Here is a 19,075-nt window from a genome sequence, read left to right as displayed (position 1 = left end):
GCTGTTTAATATCCTTATATTAGCTTGGAATAATTTTTCCAGGCTATTTAATTTTCTTGTTAAAAGCATCAACTGTTTCATAACAATCAACCCTTTTGAACGCAAAAATAAGATTTTACTACTAATTAAAGTAACAGCTGTTTTAATAAAAAGAAAACTAAAATAAGCCAGGCGAACAACAGAGTCAGCCACAGAAGCTGCTGGAAAGCACCAAGACTCCTTAGGCAGGTGACTGAGGAGATGGGAGCCTTCTTGGGCTGCAAAGAATTTTATAGAAACTGGGTTTGTGCCTTTTAGGTTATTTGTCATTTAAAGAAGGCCTAAATTTACTTTAAGGTAAAGAGCCCTTTAAGCTAGGAAACATGAATTTAAGCCTCCATAAGCTGAAGTATTTTTGCTTGCAAAGGTAGGAGCTGAAGGTACAGTTATGGGAAATATAAACCTAATTCTGTGAATAACTGCATATATGTATAGAAGATATAAACCAATATTATTTTCAAGTGGCACAAACTGAACAGTTAGTTTTCTTAAGGCAACAAGAGCAGCCCGCTACAAGATCACTGGATGGGAGAAGAAGTTCTTCAAATGGTCTCTGCACGTAGATGTGCAACTTGCCATCCATGGCAAAATGGGTGGAGTCCATCCTGAAGAAATCAGGTTACAGATTAACTGTAGTTTCCCAATTTTCCATCTTGCTTTCTAGCATGATCATTACCCTATTATGTTGACTCTTCTATGCAGTATTGTTATGGAACAAAACCACCACCACGGCTCCATGCCACTATGTAGGACAGGAAATAAGACAAGCTGCCCTGTGATGAATGTTTTTAGTAGCTCGTGAGAGGGGGAAGTGTAAACACTACAGAAAGTCTTACGATTTACATAATCATTTAAGTTATACATAAAAAGGTGATTTACAAGTATATGCAAAATTTAAAAAAAAATAAGGTTAAGGATGAGAGCTGATCTTTCATTTTAAAAACATCCTTTGTTCATTTGTATTTATCAAAACTAAAAAAAAAAATCACAAAACAGCATCGTTATAAAATATGCAAATACCAATATTTAGTTACATTGCCATGATAAATTTAGGTGCAAAGCAAAACACAAAGTGGAATGTTAATCATGCCCATCCACATCTTCCTTCCTCTTCAATTAGATGCTCATAACACACTGTATGAACTGAAAGAAAACAGGCATCCATATTAACCACATGCAGTGGAACAGAAATAATCTCCTCCCCCCAACCACTCTATTGTTTGAAATGCTCTCCACATATACCCATTGCCATCAACTCCATTTTCCACAAACTGTCTTCAGCCAAACAAGACACAATCAGGGAGCCATGCCCAAGGAGGCTACCAGAGCATCAGAGTCCCCCTCCAAGGGGCGGGTGGAGGGGTTAAAAAAGTTTGACGGCATGAGAGCTTCACTGAGGGGAAGCCAAGCCAACCGAAGGAGTGAAACAGAAACCTAACTATACCTGGATCCCAGCCCAGAAAGCACACGATATTCTGAAGATCTAGAACACCTACTGTCTGAGGGAGGAGTGACGAGTATGCACCACCATTTTTTTCCCTCCACAATTGGTTAGGAGGGAAGAGCGGATGGGAAGAGACAACTTTCTCAATACCTATCCTATCCTTGGGATCTCAGCTAAGATAGGAAATAAGGGTGCCACTTGTAATAGTCTTTAGCAAAATGATTTTTTGGCTCCAGTTCTAAGTACTTTTTCTTTCATTACAATTGTAGCTAGGATGGCGTAAACAAGTGTCTTAGGTGCACTTACATCATCATACTGGAAATTCACAACACCCTGCTGGGATGTATCCCTTCTTCGAAAACTGTCTGCAAAAATATATAAAGAACTGTGTATTACTGGAATCAATGGAATCACTCTATTTTATCAAAACATTAAGTATTTAGATGCTATCCTTCGGATTAAAATCAGCCACTACTTTATTACTAAGCAGCATATGCAAAAACAATCCCTCTCTCCTGTAGTCTACTTCAAATTTGTAGCTTTTAAGCACTGCTCAGTTGGCACAAGGTTTTCATGTGCCAGTTTGTCCAAAGGCCAGTTTTTCTTTTCAGCAAAGTCCTGGAGACTGGTTTTGTGAGGATTAATAGGTCTCTTGCTAATGCAGAAGAGCTTTGATGCTGCCAAATAATTAACACTCTACACCTTCTACTGTGAACACTGGCTCAGCAGAGTAGCTGTGGCCCACTCGTAAGTGCACTATTCGCTACTGAGGAAGCGTTAGGAGCAGTGTTCTTACAGGGCAGGAGCAAGAAGGAGAAAGAGCTGAAGAGAGCAATGGAGAGGGTTCTGGAGCAAGGGTGACAGCAAGAAGTTAAGGGGGCGAATGACAAGAGAACAAACAGAAAATAGAAGAAATAAGGAAAGAGGTGGGGAAGACAATAGTTGAGCTCAGACAGGAAGCAATTCATACTACTGTTGAAACTCCCAAGATGGTAATTCCTTAGGTTCTTAACCTCAGTCTTTCAAAGCAACAGTTTGGAATTTTTCCATACACTTTTATGGTAATGAATAGCTGGAGAGACTTCTGGTCTGGCTAACAAACAATCTTTATAACCATTGCTATGTTTGTAATGTGGCATAAAAGTTGGTTTCCCTGAAGCGATTAAGCCCTTTCAGAAGAGGACAAGTGGGAGAACTTCAATAATAATATACGGTATCAGCTCTGACTGCTGTAGGAAGAGCCAACTCCTGGGATTAAGAGTTTAAAGTTTTCTGAGACACCTTAGATTAACCTGATTTCATAAAATAAAAAATGTATTACCAGATACTTCTCTATAACATACCAGTGAGAGCTCTGAGTTTTACACAGCAGGCAATGTAATCATCAAATGTAATCTTCCCATGGGTGCTGTATCGTTTTGCGACTGCAGTCACGGCCTGTGGGCTCAACCTAAATCCTAATTAAAAGAGTCAGGAAAAATAGTGAAATGACAGCCAAGTTACAGTGATCCAAGGCAATTTTTATGCGAAGATTTGTTGTGTGCCAGTTAATGCAAAACATTATTATGTTGGGAAATCCCACCAAGTCATGATATTAGAAGCAGGAGAAATTTCAACAGCCAGTAATAGGGAAGTTTCACAATTTACCCATAGTTGTCAAGGCTTTCTGCAGCTCTTGAGGATCCACTGTACCACTTCTGTCACTGTCAAAATTTATGAAGTGTTGTCTCCACCCATTCAACACAGCCCAGAGCTCTTTAAATTCATTGAATCCCAATGTACCAGACATATCCCTCTGAATCATGGCTAAGGAAAAACTGTTTAATTTCCAAACAAGTGCTAAATATTCCTCAATGAGGATCTATATTCAGTCATGCAGGATTGAAATTTATTTACTGAAGTTTGGGAAATAAAAGATATCTTAAAAAAATTCATTGCACTAGTGTTACCTTCCTCTAGAGCAAAAAACTATCCCAGAGCTCAGGTAGACAGAATACTTTTGGCCAAAAGTCAGCAATCAGAAAGCCAAAGGTACTCCTCCATCCATCTGAAAAATAAATACAGCATTTCCTCTCTGGTGCTGTACTGCCTCCTTGCATTTTTCATCATTAAAGTGCAGCTGTAGCTTTGTCCAAACATCAGAAAAGCAAGCAATAAAATAAAGGCTTGTGCATATACTAGTATTTGATATCATAAAAATAAGATTTGTTTTGCAGGTCAGGTACTAAGAGTAAATAAGAAAGTTAAGGTAGTTAGAGCCCTGCAAATCCATGGATATCTGCTTTATATCTGCGAATGTGGTTGTATTGTTTATGATCTTTGCGGATCGCATATGGATCCAAATTTTTGTATCTGCACAGGGCTTTAACAGCAAGATAGGTGATATGGGTGTGGATAGATATAAAAGTTAATAGTTTTTGCATCCGTGCAGACTCTAAAGGTAGTGGACCAGAGAACTATAGGGGAGCTATATTTTGTTAGTGGTGAGCCTACATGTCCTAATGCTTCTTATTTTATTTCTGATAATGTCTTGCAGCAAAGCATTTGGAATAGTGGTTATAGTTCCAATAGTGTACAAAAGAAACCAACTCTCCTCTTGTATTTTTCCCTTTTCATTCCTTTGGCATTTTGAGTTAGAAAATGAAGGCTTTTTTTTACGCTTTGTGTTCTCAATTCTGTCACTCACAAGAGTCTACTATTGGTATGCTAAATATCAAGTGATCTATCGGTGCACTGAGTACCAATCACATCAGTGCAGAGAAACTTTATAAATGAATATAGTAGAACCCCTATTTTATCAATTGGGTACTCAGTTCTTAATATCAAAGATCTCAGAATTACATAGGTATAATGCATAAGTTAATCGTTCATAACCAGTGTATACAGTATGCTTTTCTTTTCTTTTTTTTTGAGCGAACTGCAAACTTGTCAAACATGTGCAGCCACTTGAATGCTGGCTGAAGGACTGAAGTCACATTCTGTGGCAGAAAAAGGACTTGGCCAGCAAAAGAAAGAAAAGGTTAATATAACACGTCTTTCATAAGATCAATGTTCATAAAATAGGGGTTCTACTGTAGCTAATCCTTCCAATTCCAGTTGTGTGTTAGAGCTGTACTACCTTGGATACTCTTCCATGGAGACTTTCTACTTAAATGACATAACTAGCAACTCATTCTGCCTACAATATAAAGATTAACCAGTGTGTTTTTAAAAAGCACTTTAAGCCGTCAGAGCTTTCATGTTAATGCAATTACAGGCAGGCCTGATAGCAGCACATATTAAGGTTGCCAGTCACTTTCCATTATAACACACTGTTTTCAGTTACTTATAACTTTACCAATCTTTAACCATTTGGTCTGAAATTTTCCAGAACAAAAGCCTGTAAATTTCCAGTTTACCCTTATAGTTTGAAAGATTTTCCTAATAGCTAACCTAAATTTCCCTTGCTGCAGATTAATCCCACTACTATTTGTCCTACTTTCAGACATGGAGAACAATTTATTACCATCCTCTTTATAACAGCCCTTCCCTTAACATACTTGATTTTTGATACCAGGTTCCCCCTCCCACCCAGTCTTCTTTTCTCAATGAATGAGACAGGGTTCTGTACAAAAAAGTATTATGGGATTGAAGACGATATCAAAATGCATAAATACAAGGGGAAGAATTAAGGTTGCCAGTGCAAACTAATTCTGGTATTTCTTAACATCGGAGTGCCTGATTTTGCAACTGTAATGTTCTTTTAGCAGTTTCCTTTTGTAATATTTATGTAGTACACACGACAAAGGATACATCCAGCATAGAAATCATGAGCCTGCACGTCTCTAGGTTGAAAGCTGTTTAAATGAGGGGGGGGAAAATAGATTAGTAGCAGTAAATATGAATTACTGATTTCTCAGTTTGGTTTCATACTATGGACATGAAATAAAACATCACTCCCACTGGAAAGCTGCAGTCTTGCAATTAGCAATCTCACTCTGATTCAAATAAAGAAAAAACCTTACATTATGAGTTGGGTGGTGCAAGAGGTTATTATTTTAAGCCTGTTTTTGGAATCCAGTCTTAAATTACAAATGAGATAAATTTTAGTCAATCTCAACTCATTTAAGCTTTTGGTTACATCAAAATGGGTAGTCTGATCAGGACAGTAATAACAGTAAACGCTACCAGCCTAGACTGGAGTCAAACTGTTGGGATACAGAATGTTTCACATCTAGACCATTACTGGTGCCCTGAGCAATTCAGCTCCACTCAACACATAAATTTAACTTTGTGGACATCGTATCTCAGGTACTTGGATCATCAAGTCTACTCATAGCATTCTTTGGTGAACATCAATAGATGCATGCGGGTGTCACTTTCCTAAATGTGTTAACACTGGTCATTTTAATACGTTATAGATATTATCGAACTAGAAAAACTTGTTTTCCGAGTGACTTATTACAAAATAAAGGGATAAAAATGGAATTATGAAGGCTCTCTCAAAATTAGTTTATTGTAGAAGTTAAAAACCTGAGACACTTGTGTACATAGTTTATTTTTAACTTCCCAAAAGCTTGACACAGAGCTGTTTTTGCAGTCTAATTACCAGCCTCTAATTGCGCTTTAAGTTGTTTTGTTACTGTAAGTACAAGGCTTTAGACACTATGAATGTGTGTCAACTCTGCAAAGTGACTCTTTGAAAAATGGCACATTCTTACAAAACAGATCTGTTCTTGGTGGATTCAGAATTATACCTGCTTGCTTGAGAATCCACACTACTCTTGCCATTAGTCTCACTGCACGTCAGATTAGTTAAGAGAACTTGGTACTTCATTAGGAATTTATGTTCTAAGAGAAATGGGGCTGCACAGGTGTAAAAGAGGGAAGAATTTGGCCCACACAATCTTCATTACTGGTGATGATACAAGCAGCAGGGGAGGGGGAAAAAAAAAAAAAAAAACCTTGATTTTCAGATCAAGTTAAGTTTCCAAAGCAGGCAGCAAGAAAAATCTTTATTTATAACTGTACAAGTTAGAGTTGGACTCACAGAAGAAAACATGGAATTGAATCTACTCTGCTACTTTTATAGTACCTTTTCAGAACATAGCTTCACATTAAAATATCTGTGCATTTGTTTTAAAAATTTCAAAAGTCAGTTGCATGAACTTTAAGATTAGAAAGGTCTAAATTTAACCTTTGTACTTTGTCTGTAGTGTCTAAAGAGCATCAACCCAGATTTGTAGTCCGAGTTGTAGCCTTCACTCCAGATTTCTTTACTGCTCAGGATAAAAATTCAAAATATAATTTTTGGATATTCTACAGAAGTTTCCTCATTATAACCACCTACTCAGGGTTGTGAACCCTCCAGGACTGTCCTGGAGTCTCTAGGAATTAAAGATCAATCTTAATTAAAGATTATGTCATACAATGAAACCTCCAGGAACACATCCAACAAAATTGGCAGCCCTACACCTACTAACTATGCTTAAGTAAACACATGGGGCTCAACTCAACTGAAGGTATGTCAGCTTCTGCTGTATAAACCCTCTATTATCTTTGTATGAAGACTATCATGCAGACAAGATCAATATTTAAAAAGGTTACATCCCAGGTCATCAAATTCCTCTGTTTGATGTAGTAATCAATAAAACCTGTACTGCTCAAACGGCTGATGACAGGATTAGGTGTAAAACTCCTTCACTGGAGGTTTTATAGAGATGACTATCTAGTCAAATAGATGTTGCAACTGAGTCGCAGAAAGACCACTTCTGAAACATGAACTCTTTTACACATTACCATTTAGAATTCAAAATTCTAAGCATTAATATTTGGAGAGTGGCTGTTCTGAGTTAAAACTTACCCAACATCTGAAACAGACAGATATCTCCTAGACAGCCAAATACTGTAGAGTGAAAAATCAACAAGATACTTAAACCCCTGAATTCTGTGACAGACTAATTAGAGAAACTGTATCAAAAAGTCCTTGAACCGATCCTCTGGAAATCTGGTACTAAATACACTCCAGGAGCCATGGGCCTAGGGATGAAAAGAGAACTCATACCTTCTCAATAGAAGGGCCTGCTCCAAGGGGACCTTTTATGCTGGTTTCTAATGGACTCTGTGGAAGGCTCTCTCGTTTATTGAATCTGGGTGTCCACAACACCCGGTCCAACATAAATCTTAATTGTGCATTGGAATATCACATTCACAAAATTATTAGGGCAGTCAAGCAATTACTCGCACTGTTAAACAACAGAATACCATTTATTTAAATAATTTTTGGATGTTTTCTACATTTTCAAATATATTGATTTCAATTACAACAAAGAATTGAAAGTGTACAATGCTCATTTTATATTTTTGATTATTTGCACTGTAAAAAAACAATAGTATTTTGCAGTTCACCTGATATAAGTACTGTAGTGCAATCTCTTTATCATGAAAGCTGAACTCACGTAGAATATGTACAAAATAAACTGCATTCAAAAATAAAACAATGTAAAATTTTAGAGCCTGCAAGTCCACTCAGTCCTACTTCTTGTTCAGCCAATCACTCAGACAAACCAACTTGTTTACACTTGCAGGAGATAATGCTGCCCGTTCTTGTTTTCAGTGTCTCCTGAAAGTGAGAACAGGCATTCTCATGGCAGCGTCATAGCCGGTGTCTCAAGATATTTACGTGCCAGATACGCTAAAGATTCATAAATCCCTTCATGCTTCAACCACCATTCCAAGGGACATGCATCCATGCTGATGACGGGTTCTACTCAATAACAATCCAAAGCAGCGTGGACCCACGCATGTTCATTTTCATATCTGAGTCAGATGCCACCAGCAGAAGATTGATTTTTCTTTTTTGGTGGTTCAGTTTCTGTAGTTTCTGCATCAAAGTGTTGCTCTTTTAAGGCTCCTGAAAGCATGCTCCATCCCGATCAGATTTGGGAAGGCACCTGAGAATCTTAAATCTTGGGTCGAGTGCTGTAGCTATCTTTAGAAATCTCACATTGGTACCTTCTTCGCATTTTGTCAAATCTGCAGTGAAAGTGTTCTTAAAATGAACCACATGTGCTGGGTCATCTGAGACTGCTATAACATGAAATATATGGCAGAATGCGGGTAAAACAGAGCAGGGGACATTGAAATCCTTGAGGGAGAATTCTGTCACAAATTTAAACAACACATTTTGTTAACGAGAGTCATCAGCATGGAAGCAGATCCTCTGGAATGGTGGCTGAAGCACAAAGGGGCAAATGAACGTTTAGCATATCTGGCACATAAATACATTGCAATGTCAGCTACAAAAGTATGAGCGTTGCCAGCAGACTGAGGGAAGTGATTATTCCCTTCTATTCAAAACTGGTGAGGCCACATCTGGAGTACAGCATCCAGTTTTGGGCCCCCCACTACAGAAAGGATGTGGACAAATTGGAGAGAGTCCATCAGAGGGCAATGAAAACCATTAGGGGACTGGGGAACATGACTTATGAGGAGAGGCTGAGGAAATTGGTCTTATTTAGTCTGCAGAAGGGAAGAGTGAGGGGGGATTTGATAGCAGCCTTCAACTACCTGAAGGGGGCGTTCCAAAGAGGATGGAGCCAGGCTGTTCTCAGCAGATGACAGAACAAGAGCAATCGTCTCAAGTTGTAGTGGGGGAGGTCTAGGTTGGACATTATGAAAAACTATTTCACTAAGAGGGTGGTAAAGCACTGGAATGGGTTATCTAGGGAGGTGGTGGAATCTCCATCCTTAGAGGTTTTAAAGGGCTGTCTTGACAAAGTCCTGGCTGGGAGGAGTTAGTTGGGGATAGTCCTGCTTTGAACAGGGGTTGGAGTAGATGACCTCCTGAAGTCTCTTCCAACCTTAATCTTCTATGATTCTAAGAAGAGGGCAGCATTATCTCCTGTAAATGTAAACAAACTTGTTTGTCTTAGTGATTGGCTGATCAAGAAGGAGGACTGAGTGAACTTGTAGGCTCTGAAGTTTTACATTGTTTTGTTTTTGTACACTTTTATTTCAATTACAACACAATACAATATATATGAAAATGTAGAAAAACATCCAAAATATTAGTAAATTTCAATTGGTATTCTATTGTTTAATAGTGCAATTAAAACGGATTTTTTTGAGTTAATTGTGTGAGTTAACTGCAATTAATTGACAGACCTAAAAATCATCTCATAGTAATGTACCTGCTAGCCTAATGGATAACACAAACTAAATTTGGTGAAACATTAGCAGTTCCAGGTGAGCCAATAGGAAGTGAGAAGGCAAAACTAAAATCCTTCTGTAAATAAGTGTTATCGGGGCCAACTACTCCCTATGACTAAGTTCTTGCAGCATAGTGCAAGAGACTCCAGAGTGGAATGTATGGAAGCAGTTAGACTACTTTCAAAGACAAATGTAAATGCTTCTTACCATGTGAACTTAACTATGCAGACAGTACAACTAATGATTGTCTAATATGAATCAAATATACTTTTATTTAAATTGTCAACTTACGTTTATACCCTCCTGCTATGCCCGACTGGGTCAGACATCTCTGCAGCTCATCAGCATCTATTTGTCCATCCTTTTGAAAACAGAAAAGTAGGCTTGGAAAAGTTAGCTTTTCACTAGTAAATGTCGATAAACGTTCATATCAAGATCCATGTTCACTGATAAACCTAAACATGGAACCATATACAAAAGACTGGTTCTACCTAGCATACTAATTTCAATTTAAATTCACTCCAAATTATTTTATTCATAGTTTAAGACCAGAATGGACCACTAGATCATCTAGTCTGACCTCCTGAATATCACAGGTTATTTAAATATCACCCAAATACTTCTGTTGCACCCAATGATCTCAGTTAAACTAGAGTACTTTAATCCTCAGAAAACTGAACTGTTGCATGCCATAAGCAGAGAACAGGAAATACTGATGTGCCATCCAATGCCCCTGTGACAGTAGGGAATTCATTGGGTGAAATAAGTCCAGATGATCCTACCAGGAGATCCATGCCCCATGCTGTGGAGGCGTAAAAAACAGCAAGCTCCTAGCTGATCTGAGTGGAGGGAAAATTCCTTCCCCACCCCAAATCCAGCAATCAGTTTGACCCTGAACATATGAGCAAGACATCAGCAAGGCACAGAGAATTCGCTGTACCAACTCAGAGCACCACTCCACCTCAACTGGTATCCCATCATCTCTAGTTATGTACAATCTGATGTTTCAGAGGAAGGAGAAAAACATTCCGAAGATTACAAAATGTGAGGGTGGGTCGGGGGGGGGGGGGGGGGGGGAAGAGAGAAACAACCCTCCTTCCTGACTCCTGAGATAAGATTAGTTACCATAATATAGAACTAAAAGTGCTATGAGCTTGTTGAGGACAACACAGACAATCCTGGTTTAAAGATTTGCATTCTAGATTCTATAATGGGACTCTACAAAACAAAGTAAACTATATCAGAGAACATATATCCCCACTTCCCGAGATAGATATTAGATCAACTTTTTTTGAACCGTCAGTTTGGAACAGTAAATTGTTAATAGAGCAAATTAAAGCAGAAAGTAAAGTATTTTAAAGGAATAAAACAGAAAAAATACCTATTTGCTCAATTAGGAATACGATTTCCTTCCAAAGCATCCCTCTCAAGGCCAGTTAGAGATTATGAACAACTGCCAAGTCAGGTAAAGCAATGAGCTGTCAAAAGTGGAGTTGGAATTGCATGTCACATTCCTCACACCCACGATTAAAGTTCATAAAAATTTCTAAAGTGCAATTTAACCTCATTCTAATATGAAATGTTTTTTAGATGCAAATAGACTTGACTGATTCTAGAAGCATTAAGTACTAAAACAGGGAGTTGTTTTATATTTGAAGCCTATCTAATTTTCCCCAGCATTTTCCTGAGAGTTTTGTATATCTGGTACATATCTAATTTAAGCCTTAAAGAACGATAAAAACTGCTGACTACAGATGATACCCAGATAAAATCATCAGAGAAAGGATACAGTCTTCAAATTTATAACTATAGTACTTCCAAGAGAGACTAGTGGGGGGAAAACATGCTTATCTATCAACTCCAGATACACTCCTCTGAATATGTCCTGTAAATAAGTGGTCTTTATTCTAGCTGACATTTAATTTTACAAGGCCTGACAAAAGGCAATTGTACCTTTTGACCAATACAATACACTGTTCCCCAACTTTTAGTATCTTTGGTCTTCAGGCCAGCTTCATAAACAGTGCATTATATGCACTACAGGTATGGTAGAAACACAGGAAAACTCCAGTATAAGAAATTCAATTACATTAAATCAGAAGTGGTCAATCACGTTCTAAAATTCTTTAAATTAAGAAGCAAAACAAGAAGCCAGTATCTTGACAACTTGAAAATGTCAAGGAGAACTGAAAGAATGGAAATTGGAAACAGAGCTATAAGGCAAGTTCTAGGTAAAAAAAAACCTTAACAGTCCAACTTTACATTAGACAGGGCTTTACAGACAAGCAGTAATAAAGTGAATAGTTCTCAGAGACAAATTCAATTCACTGAATAGAGATTCTGAAAAAAAGGTTAGTGTGGTTTCAGTTTTTATTTTAAATATCTAAGATATTAACATTCATATGTTCTTTTAAGATAATTTCCAGTATAAGTTTTTATATAAAACTCAGATTGATATTGCAGATGTACAAATTCATCCTGCGATAAATATATTGAGAGTGACAACAGGCTGCAAATGAAAAAGGACAGTCAAGCCAGTTTGAGGTTCTATAATAATTTGACTTGAAAAGTTAGGTGGGTTTGGCCTGTTACGTATTTTCATGGATGGACACGTGATAGTCCTGTTCATTTTATCCATTCAGTCACTCTTTGCTTACAGGTTTATTCATCTCAAGGACTACTACAGGTAGATAACAGATTCTTCTTTAGCTCAGTAAGAAACATTTCTAAAGGTCTCTACTTTATTTCAGTGAAGAACCAGATTCGTCACGAATAAGGAGACTCCTTAGATATGTGCTCATTTGACTACCTTCATGTGGTTTGTTCTAACATTCTCATTTGTTGTCTTTGCTGCCAGAATGCATTCATTCAGTAACCGTGTATTTTTGAAACTATTACACTTTAAGAAGTTAAATTATTGAAAGAGAATAGTGAAAAGGGGGCAGAGACCAAGAGTACTCTGGGATCCTTAATTCTGAATGTCTTGTCTTCCACAATTACACCCTTGAAACAGCATTAATGGGTTTTTGCAAATAAACCAACAGTTGGACAGACAACTTGTTTACTGGACAATACATAGGATTTATTAGACAAAAATGACTAGAAAGATGTAAAGTCTATTTTATCACAGCAATAAAACCTCTAGCTCTAGGGAGCTTACTTGATTAAAATAAGATTTTAACATTGATTAGAAATTGTTACTTACAGGAATATATAGATGTTTAAAGACATTATGTAGAAAATACAAAATTATAGTATACCAAATCCTTTAGAGTAATAAATAGGCAGTCAAAACCCGGCATAGAAAAAATAAGAAACAAATATCTGAAGAAAAAATGCACCCTTCTCCTATACTATGTTCACTCTGTCCAGCAAGCTACTCCAGGTAGTTCATGCCACCAGGTTCTGGTATTCCCATGTTCCCACACCTAGTGAAGCCATCCCCTTACATAATGGCCTAACTCTTACTAACCTCTCCTGGCTCTTATTGAGGCCATCCATGCAGCTGACATTTCTGGTTGGATTCTTACACTACAAGTGATGGGCCCTCCCCACCCATGTGCATAGTTTTAAAGTGAGCCAGCATAAACTCAAACAGTATTTAATCTAATTTGACTTGATTCCCAGCTTGTCCTCACACACAGTTTCCAGTATTCAGAGTTTCAATATGCTAGGAAGTTCTGCTATACATGCATCTCTGTGGCAAACACTGATGTCCAATATTTAAGTTGTAATATAATAAGAATATTTTTGTCTTATGTCAACTTCAACCAAATTGTTTTGGGGGGAAAACATACCTGCCCAGCTACCGCAGCAAAATAACCATACAAAGGATCTTGAGTCTGCCCATGGAACACTGGTCCTCCTGGAGCAGCTCCATACTTTAAAACAAGAAATAAATGATTAAGATAAAATTAATGCTTTTAGTTGACAACAATATTTGCAATCTTACATTTCAACATCAATTCATTTTTATATACACCTTGTCAAAACATATAACTGCTTTAAAAGAGAGCACACAACTTTGGTGTACATTCTTGCTACAATGTAAAGCAGGCCTACATAAAATCTTACACTTGAGTCAGTCCAGTGATCTAATAGTAGCACAGAGTGCCTAAATTATTCGTATATGGCATCTCCATTCCTGGAGTTTTGCAACCATGGTAGCCCATGTTGTACGATCCTCTGCTAATCTAGTTCTTTTGATCCACACAGGATACTACACTGTCCATCAAAGATCTTCTTTTTCTGTGTTGTTCTCCTGCCATCAACTTTCCCTTGAAGTGCCTGCAAACTCACATCACCCACTGCAAACTCAGTCTGTCTTCTCACTAGCATTTGCTCAGTTCTCTAGTATGTTTTCACTGGTTACATAGTCTATCCATATTTTCCAGAATTCTTCTATAACACCATAATTCAAAGGGCTGTCGTTTCTTTGTTTGAATGTCCATGTTTTACAGCTGTAATGTAATACAGACCAAATGTTGGTTTTTAAGAGTCGGAGTTTAGTCTTCAGATTTATATCCCTTTTCCTCAGATATATATTCTTCCAGAATGTCTCTTTCCTCTTGTTATTCTGGTGCTGATTTCAGTATCAGATCTTCCATCTTCTGAATGTGCTTCCTAAAAGTAGCAATAACTTCTCACTTGCTGTATGACTGTTATTCACTAGAATCTTCCATGTTTTCACAGGATCCTTGCATACCACTATAGTTTTTGTCTTGTCCACATTCAACTCTAAACCATATGTAATCTCCACTAACTTCATCAGACCTCCTTCAGAATCAGCCACCAGCACTGTCAGTTGCATAGCAAATATGCCTAAATTAGGGAGTCAAATTTATACTCTAGTGCAGGGATGGGTAAACTTTTTGGCCTGAGGGCCACATCTGGGATTAGAAATTGTATGGTGGGCCGTGAATGCTCACAAAATTGGGCTTGCGGTGCAGGAGGGAGTGACAGCTCTGGTTGGGGGTGCAGGCTCCGGGTTGGGGCCAGAAATGAGGAGTTCAGGATGCGGAAAGGGGCTCCAGGCTGGGGGAATGGAATGCAGGTGAAGGGGGGCTGCGGGCTCCGGCACTGGGGATGAGGAGTTTGGGGTACAGGTGGGTGCTCCCGGCTGGGACCGAGGGGTTCGGAGGGCAGGATGGGAATCAGGAATGGGGCAGGGGATTGGGATGCAGGAAGGTGTGCAGGCTCTGGGGTGGGGCTGGGGGTGAGGGGTATAGGAGGGTGCTCCGGGCTGGGATCGAGGGGTTTGGAGGGTAGGAGAGGGATCAGGGCTGGGTCAAGGGGTTGGGGTGTGGTGAGAGGCTCAAGGGTCCAGACTCTGAGCGGCGCTTACCTCAAGTGGCTCCCAGAAGCAGCAGCAGCATGTCCTTTCCCCGGCTCCTCCGCGGAGGCATGGCCAAGCGGCTCTACATGCTGCCCCGTCATCAGGCACTACCCCTTCAACTCCCATTTGAGTGCCGGAGGGGGCCACTGGAGCGCACAGGAGCCAGAGGGGGGCCATGTCACAGCTTCCAGGAGCCACGTGGAGTGGCCCCCCGATCCTGCTCCCCGACTGGAGCATGGGGGGGGCGGGGACATGCCGCAGCTTCTGGGAGCCACATGGAACGCCCACCACCGACCCTGTTCCCCAGATGGAGCACCGGAGGGGGGGCCATGCTGCGGCTTCCGGGAGCCACGTGGTGCGGCCCCCAACCCTGCTCCCCAGCAGGAGCTCGCGGGCTGTCTTAAAATAGCCTAAGGGCTGTAGTTTGTCCATCCTTGCTCTAGTGCTTTGAGGTTGAAAGAGTGCACCCTGCTTGACTGAGATGAAACCACAAATTATTAGTATTAATTTGCTTTATAGCAGAGGTGGGCAAGCTACAGCACACGGGCTGGATCCAGCCCATCTAACATTTCCATCTGGCCCACCAGGCTCTTCGGCTGCCCCCTCGCGATCCCCGGGCTCCTAAAAGTCCTGCAGCGCAGCAGGGAACTTAGGCAGGTACGCAGCCTGCCATTGCCCCAACGCTGCTCCCGGAAGCGACCGGCCGCTGCTGGCATGTCTCTGTGCACCCCTGGCAGGGGCAGGAGGCAGCGCCACATGCTGCCCCAGCATCATCCTCACAGTTCCCATTGGCCAGAAACCGGCCAATGGGAAATGCCAGGGAGGAGCCTGCAGGAACAAGCAGTGCATGGAGACCCGCTCCCCCCTTTTCTCTAATGGGCATGCAGAGACATGCCAGCAGCAGCCGCTTCCAGGAGCGGCATGGGGCCACAGCATGCAGGCAACCTGTCTGAGCCCTACTACGCCGCTGGCCAGAAGCCACCTGTGGTACACGCCTCCCAGCCAGAACCTGCACTTCGCACCCCACCCCAAGTCAGAATCCCCTCCTGCACCCAAACTCCCTCCCAGACCTCACACCTCTTCCTGCACCGAAACTCCCTCCCAGAGCCCACCCCCCGCACCCCCTCCTGCACCCCAATCCCCTGCCGCAGCCCGGAGCTCCTTCCTGCACCCTAACTCCCTCCCAGACTCCAACCCCCTCCATTAATATAGTAGAAATATGCAGCCCGTGACGACTTACAAAAATTCGTGGAGTGGCCCCCCCTGCGAAAATTATTGCCAACCCCTGCTTAAGAGCAACATATAAAATCCACTACTAAAAATGTGGGTCCCAGTATACTAGGCACTGTACAAATACATAGAGACAATCCTTGCACGGAAGAGCTTACAATGACAAAGACAAAGTTGTAAAAAAGTATTGCCCTTTTCCAGATGGGAAACTGAAGCACAAAGTAGTGAAATGGTTTGCTAAAAATCATGTAGAAAGACTATTAGAGCCAGAAATTGAACCCAGCTCACCTAAGGCCAAGTCTACCCTTAAGTTTCATTGGGGTAGCAATACCAGTATAGTTATACTGGCACCACCTTCCTAGTGTAGATACAGCTTACCGCAGCAATACAAATGCTTCTGCTGGTGTAGTTTATACAGGCTTGGTGAGCAAAGTAAGCTATATCGGCTAAAGCAGTTTTATGCCAGTAAACTATGTCTATACTAGAGCTTTTGCTGGTACAGAAATGTCACCCCGCCATGCTCCCTAACCAACAATGCTGTACTGACAAAATTTCTGGTATAGGCCTGGGCCTATGCTCCTGTCTGTTAAAGCACACGCCCATTCTTCCTTTCAAAGAAGCTGAGTGTTATTTGTACCCACAAAAGGAATATTCATGTTTTAACCAGAGCTTTGATTCTAACTAAATTAGTTTTATTTAACAAAGAATAAGTTTAGTATGCTATTACCTCTATTGAGGGTGATGGAAGAATATATCTTGAACTGGATTTGCTGGGAAAGGGAGGGGATTCTAATCAAGTAGGCTGCTTTTCTGAGGTATTAGGCATCTACCACTGTCACTGATTTCATTGGATTTGTGTTGGAAATGGCCCAACTTGATCATCATACACATTGTAAGGAGAGTGATCACTTTAGATAAGCTATTACCAGCAGGAAAATGGGGTGGGGGGGGAGGTATTTTTTCATGCTTTGTGTGTATAAAAAGATCTTCTACACTTTCCACAGTATGCATCCGATGAAGTGAGCTGTAGCTCACGAAAGCTTATGCTCAAATAAATTGGTTAGTCTCTAAGGTGCCACAAGTACTCCCTTTCTTTTTGCAAATATAGACTAACACGGCTGTTACTCTGAAAACTGATTTCAATGGCTTCCATTAACACCAGCACACTGAAAAAATCTTCGCCATTTCTACAGTTCTATCAGTTTCCTGAGCCAGCAGCTTTTGTTATTCTAAGAGGAAAGGAAGAGACTATGTGCTGTGATAGGAGCCAGCTTCTGGTCCGCCAGAGGCGGCAGCAAAAATCCCGTTCTAGCCCTAACTATAACAGGAAAACAAAACCATTACCCACCTCAGGCTTGCTACAGAAATTTAATATTCTGACCCAGTCTTCTCCCAAGCCCCGCAAGCTTGTAAAATGCATGTACTCCAACCAGTTTACTTTTGATCTAAGAACTGTTTACATGATTACACTAACCAGACAAATGCTTTCAATAGGCCTAGGAACCAGTTCAGTCTGAACCATCTTACATCTAGGGAGGGGACACACAAGAGATCAAACTCGGTGGCTCTTCAAAATCTCATACAATCCATCGCTTTTGCTAGGGACTGTGGGCTAGGTACTGGGCACTGCAACGGAAAGCGTCTAGATCAGTGCTGCGGAGAGACGGGGGGGGGCGTGGGGAAAGGATCTTAAACTAGTTGGGCGTCTAGTGCCGATGGCGTGGAGGCCGCATAGCCACAGGGCTTGCGAACAGGATCCATACGCCAGCGGAAGAGCGGGGGGCGGCTCCCGAGAAGGCAGGGCACGGCCGTGCTGTTGCTGGGGCGGTGGATGTTGCACGGAGACTTGAGCTTTAGCACTGGCACGTGCCCCGACAGCTCCGTGGCCGGGCGCACAGACTCTGCCGGACAGAGAAGCCGAGCTCCCTGCTACAGACATGGCGCAGGCCTGCAAAGCGTGTCCGACCCCCACCCACCGGCAAGGCACCTGCAGCCCGGACACGGCCCCCGAGTCCGGGGAAGAAGCCTCCTCCCCCGCACAAGGCTGGGTGTGTGTGTGCGTAGGGGGGTGTCTCCTCTCGCCCCCCCCATAGCCCCCGGGGGGGCTCCTCTCGCCCCGCAGCACGGACAGCCAAGCGGGGCGGGCCTGGCTTTGCGCCCGGCGGGAGGCTCGTCCCAGCCCCTCAACGCCCTGCAGGGCCCCGGCCCGCGCCTACCCCGCCCTGGTAGTAGCCGCCTCCAGCGCCGGGATGCCCAGGATACGCCATGTCTACCGCGCTGCAGTCCGCTGTTCCCAGTCCCTACCAGCTGCCCCACAGGGCGTGGGGAGGGGCGACCGGCTCACACCATCCTCCGGGTGGACCCGGAACAGGGCTCACGACTTGCCGCACCGCTTCTCCCTTCCGTCCCGCAGGGCGTGAGCGACTGCGAATCGCTGAGACGCGGCGCGGTTTGTTGCTCTGTTAGACCCCCCCCCATTTTAGGAAATTATCCCCTTTGGCTCACTCAGAAGGGAGAAAACACCCCTCCGCTGTAATGGTACCGGCCAACAGCCTGAGAGGACGGTGTTTTTTTTTTTTAAACAAAAACTTTATTCACACGCAGGCGCAGCTCGGGGAACACTGGGCGCGCTCTCTGTGCGGGGGGAGGGGGGGCTGTGGGATAGCGCGGCGCAATGCGCAGCCTGCAGTCTGACGTGCGACCTGATTTAAAAAGCTACTTCATTGCTCATTCTTTACCAGAAGGGCGGGGGAGTGCGCGGTAATGGGCTGCTGCTGCTCCTTGACTATGGCAGTGTTGCCAACGCTTGTGATTTTATCCAGATTCTCATAATACTT

At 41.9% G+C, this 19,075-nt stretch overlaps 1 protein-coding gene across 3 annotated transcripts; it reads right to left on the bottom strand.

The window, feature by feature from the left end:
- Positions 1-810: 810 nt before the first annotated feature.
- SRI (sorcin) lies at positions 811-18,611 on the bottom strand. Of its 3 annotated transcripts, none has more exons than XM_077808139.1 (9): positions 18,455-18,611; positions 13,471-13,554; positions 9,965-10,034; positions 7,326-7,367; positions 5,276-5,319; positions 3,131-3,278; positions 2,827-2,940; positions 1,790-1,848; positions 811-1,182 (listed from the first exon to the last, which is right to left on the bottom strand). In XM_077808139.1, the coding sequence occupies exons 1-9, from the start codon at positions 18,503-18,505 to the stop codon at positions 1,156-1,158; spliced, it is 639 nt and encodes a 212-aa protein (XP_077664265.1). In that variant the 5' UTR covers positions 18,506-18,611; the 3' UTR covers positions 811-1,155. The 3 variants fall into 3 exon arrangements, with proteins under 3 accessions (XP_077664265.1, XP_077664266.1, XP_077664267.1); XM_077808140.1 differs by lacking the exon at positions 18,455-18,611 and adding an exon at positions 17,713-17,775; XM_077808141.1 differs by lacking the exon at positions 7,326-7,367 and having other exon boundaries at positions 18,455-18,610.
- Positions 18,612-19,075: the final 464 nt, after the last annotated feature.

The sequence above is a fragment of the Eretmochelys imbricata genome, chromosome 2, assembly GCF_965152235.1.
Source record: "Eretmochelys imbricata isolate rEreImb1 chromosome 2, rEreImb1.hap1, whole genome shotgun sequence".
NCBI lineage: Eukaryota > Metazoa > Chordata > Testudines > Cheloniidae > Eretmochelys > Eretmochelys imbricata.
Note: the sequence above shows the minus strand (reverse complement) of the source record. Positions and strands in the feature narration are given on the sequence as shown.

Bases quoted from the DNA above. Each gene is read 5' to 3' on its own strand.
- SRI (XM_077808139.1), bottom strand. From the start codon at position 18,505: ATGGCGTATCCTGGGCATCCCGGCGCTGGAGGCGGCTACTACCAGGGC. The intron at 13,555-18,454 runs GTAGGCGCGGGC...CTTGTTTTAAAG, and splicing joins GCGGCTACTACCAGGGCGGG to TATGGAGCTGCTCCAGGAGG. The intron at 7,368-9,964 runs GTAAGTTGACAA...TTCACTCTACAG, and splicing joins CATAGCAGGAGGGTATAAAC to TATTTGGCTGTCTAGGAGAT.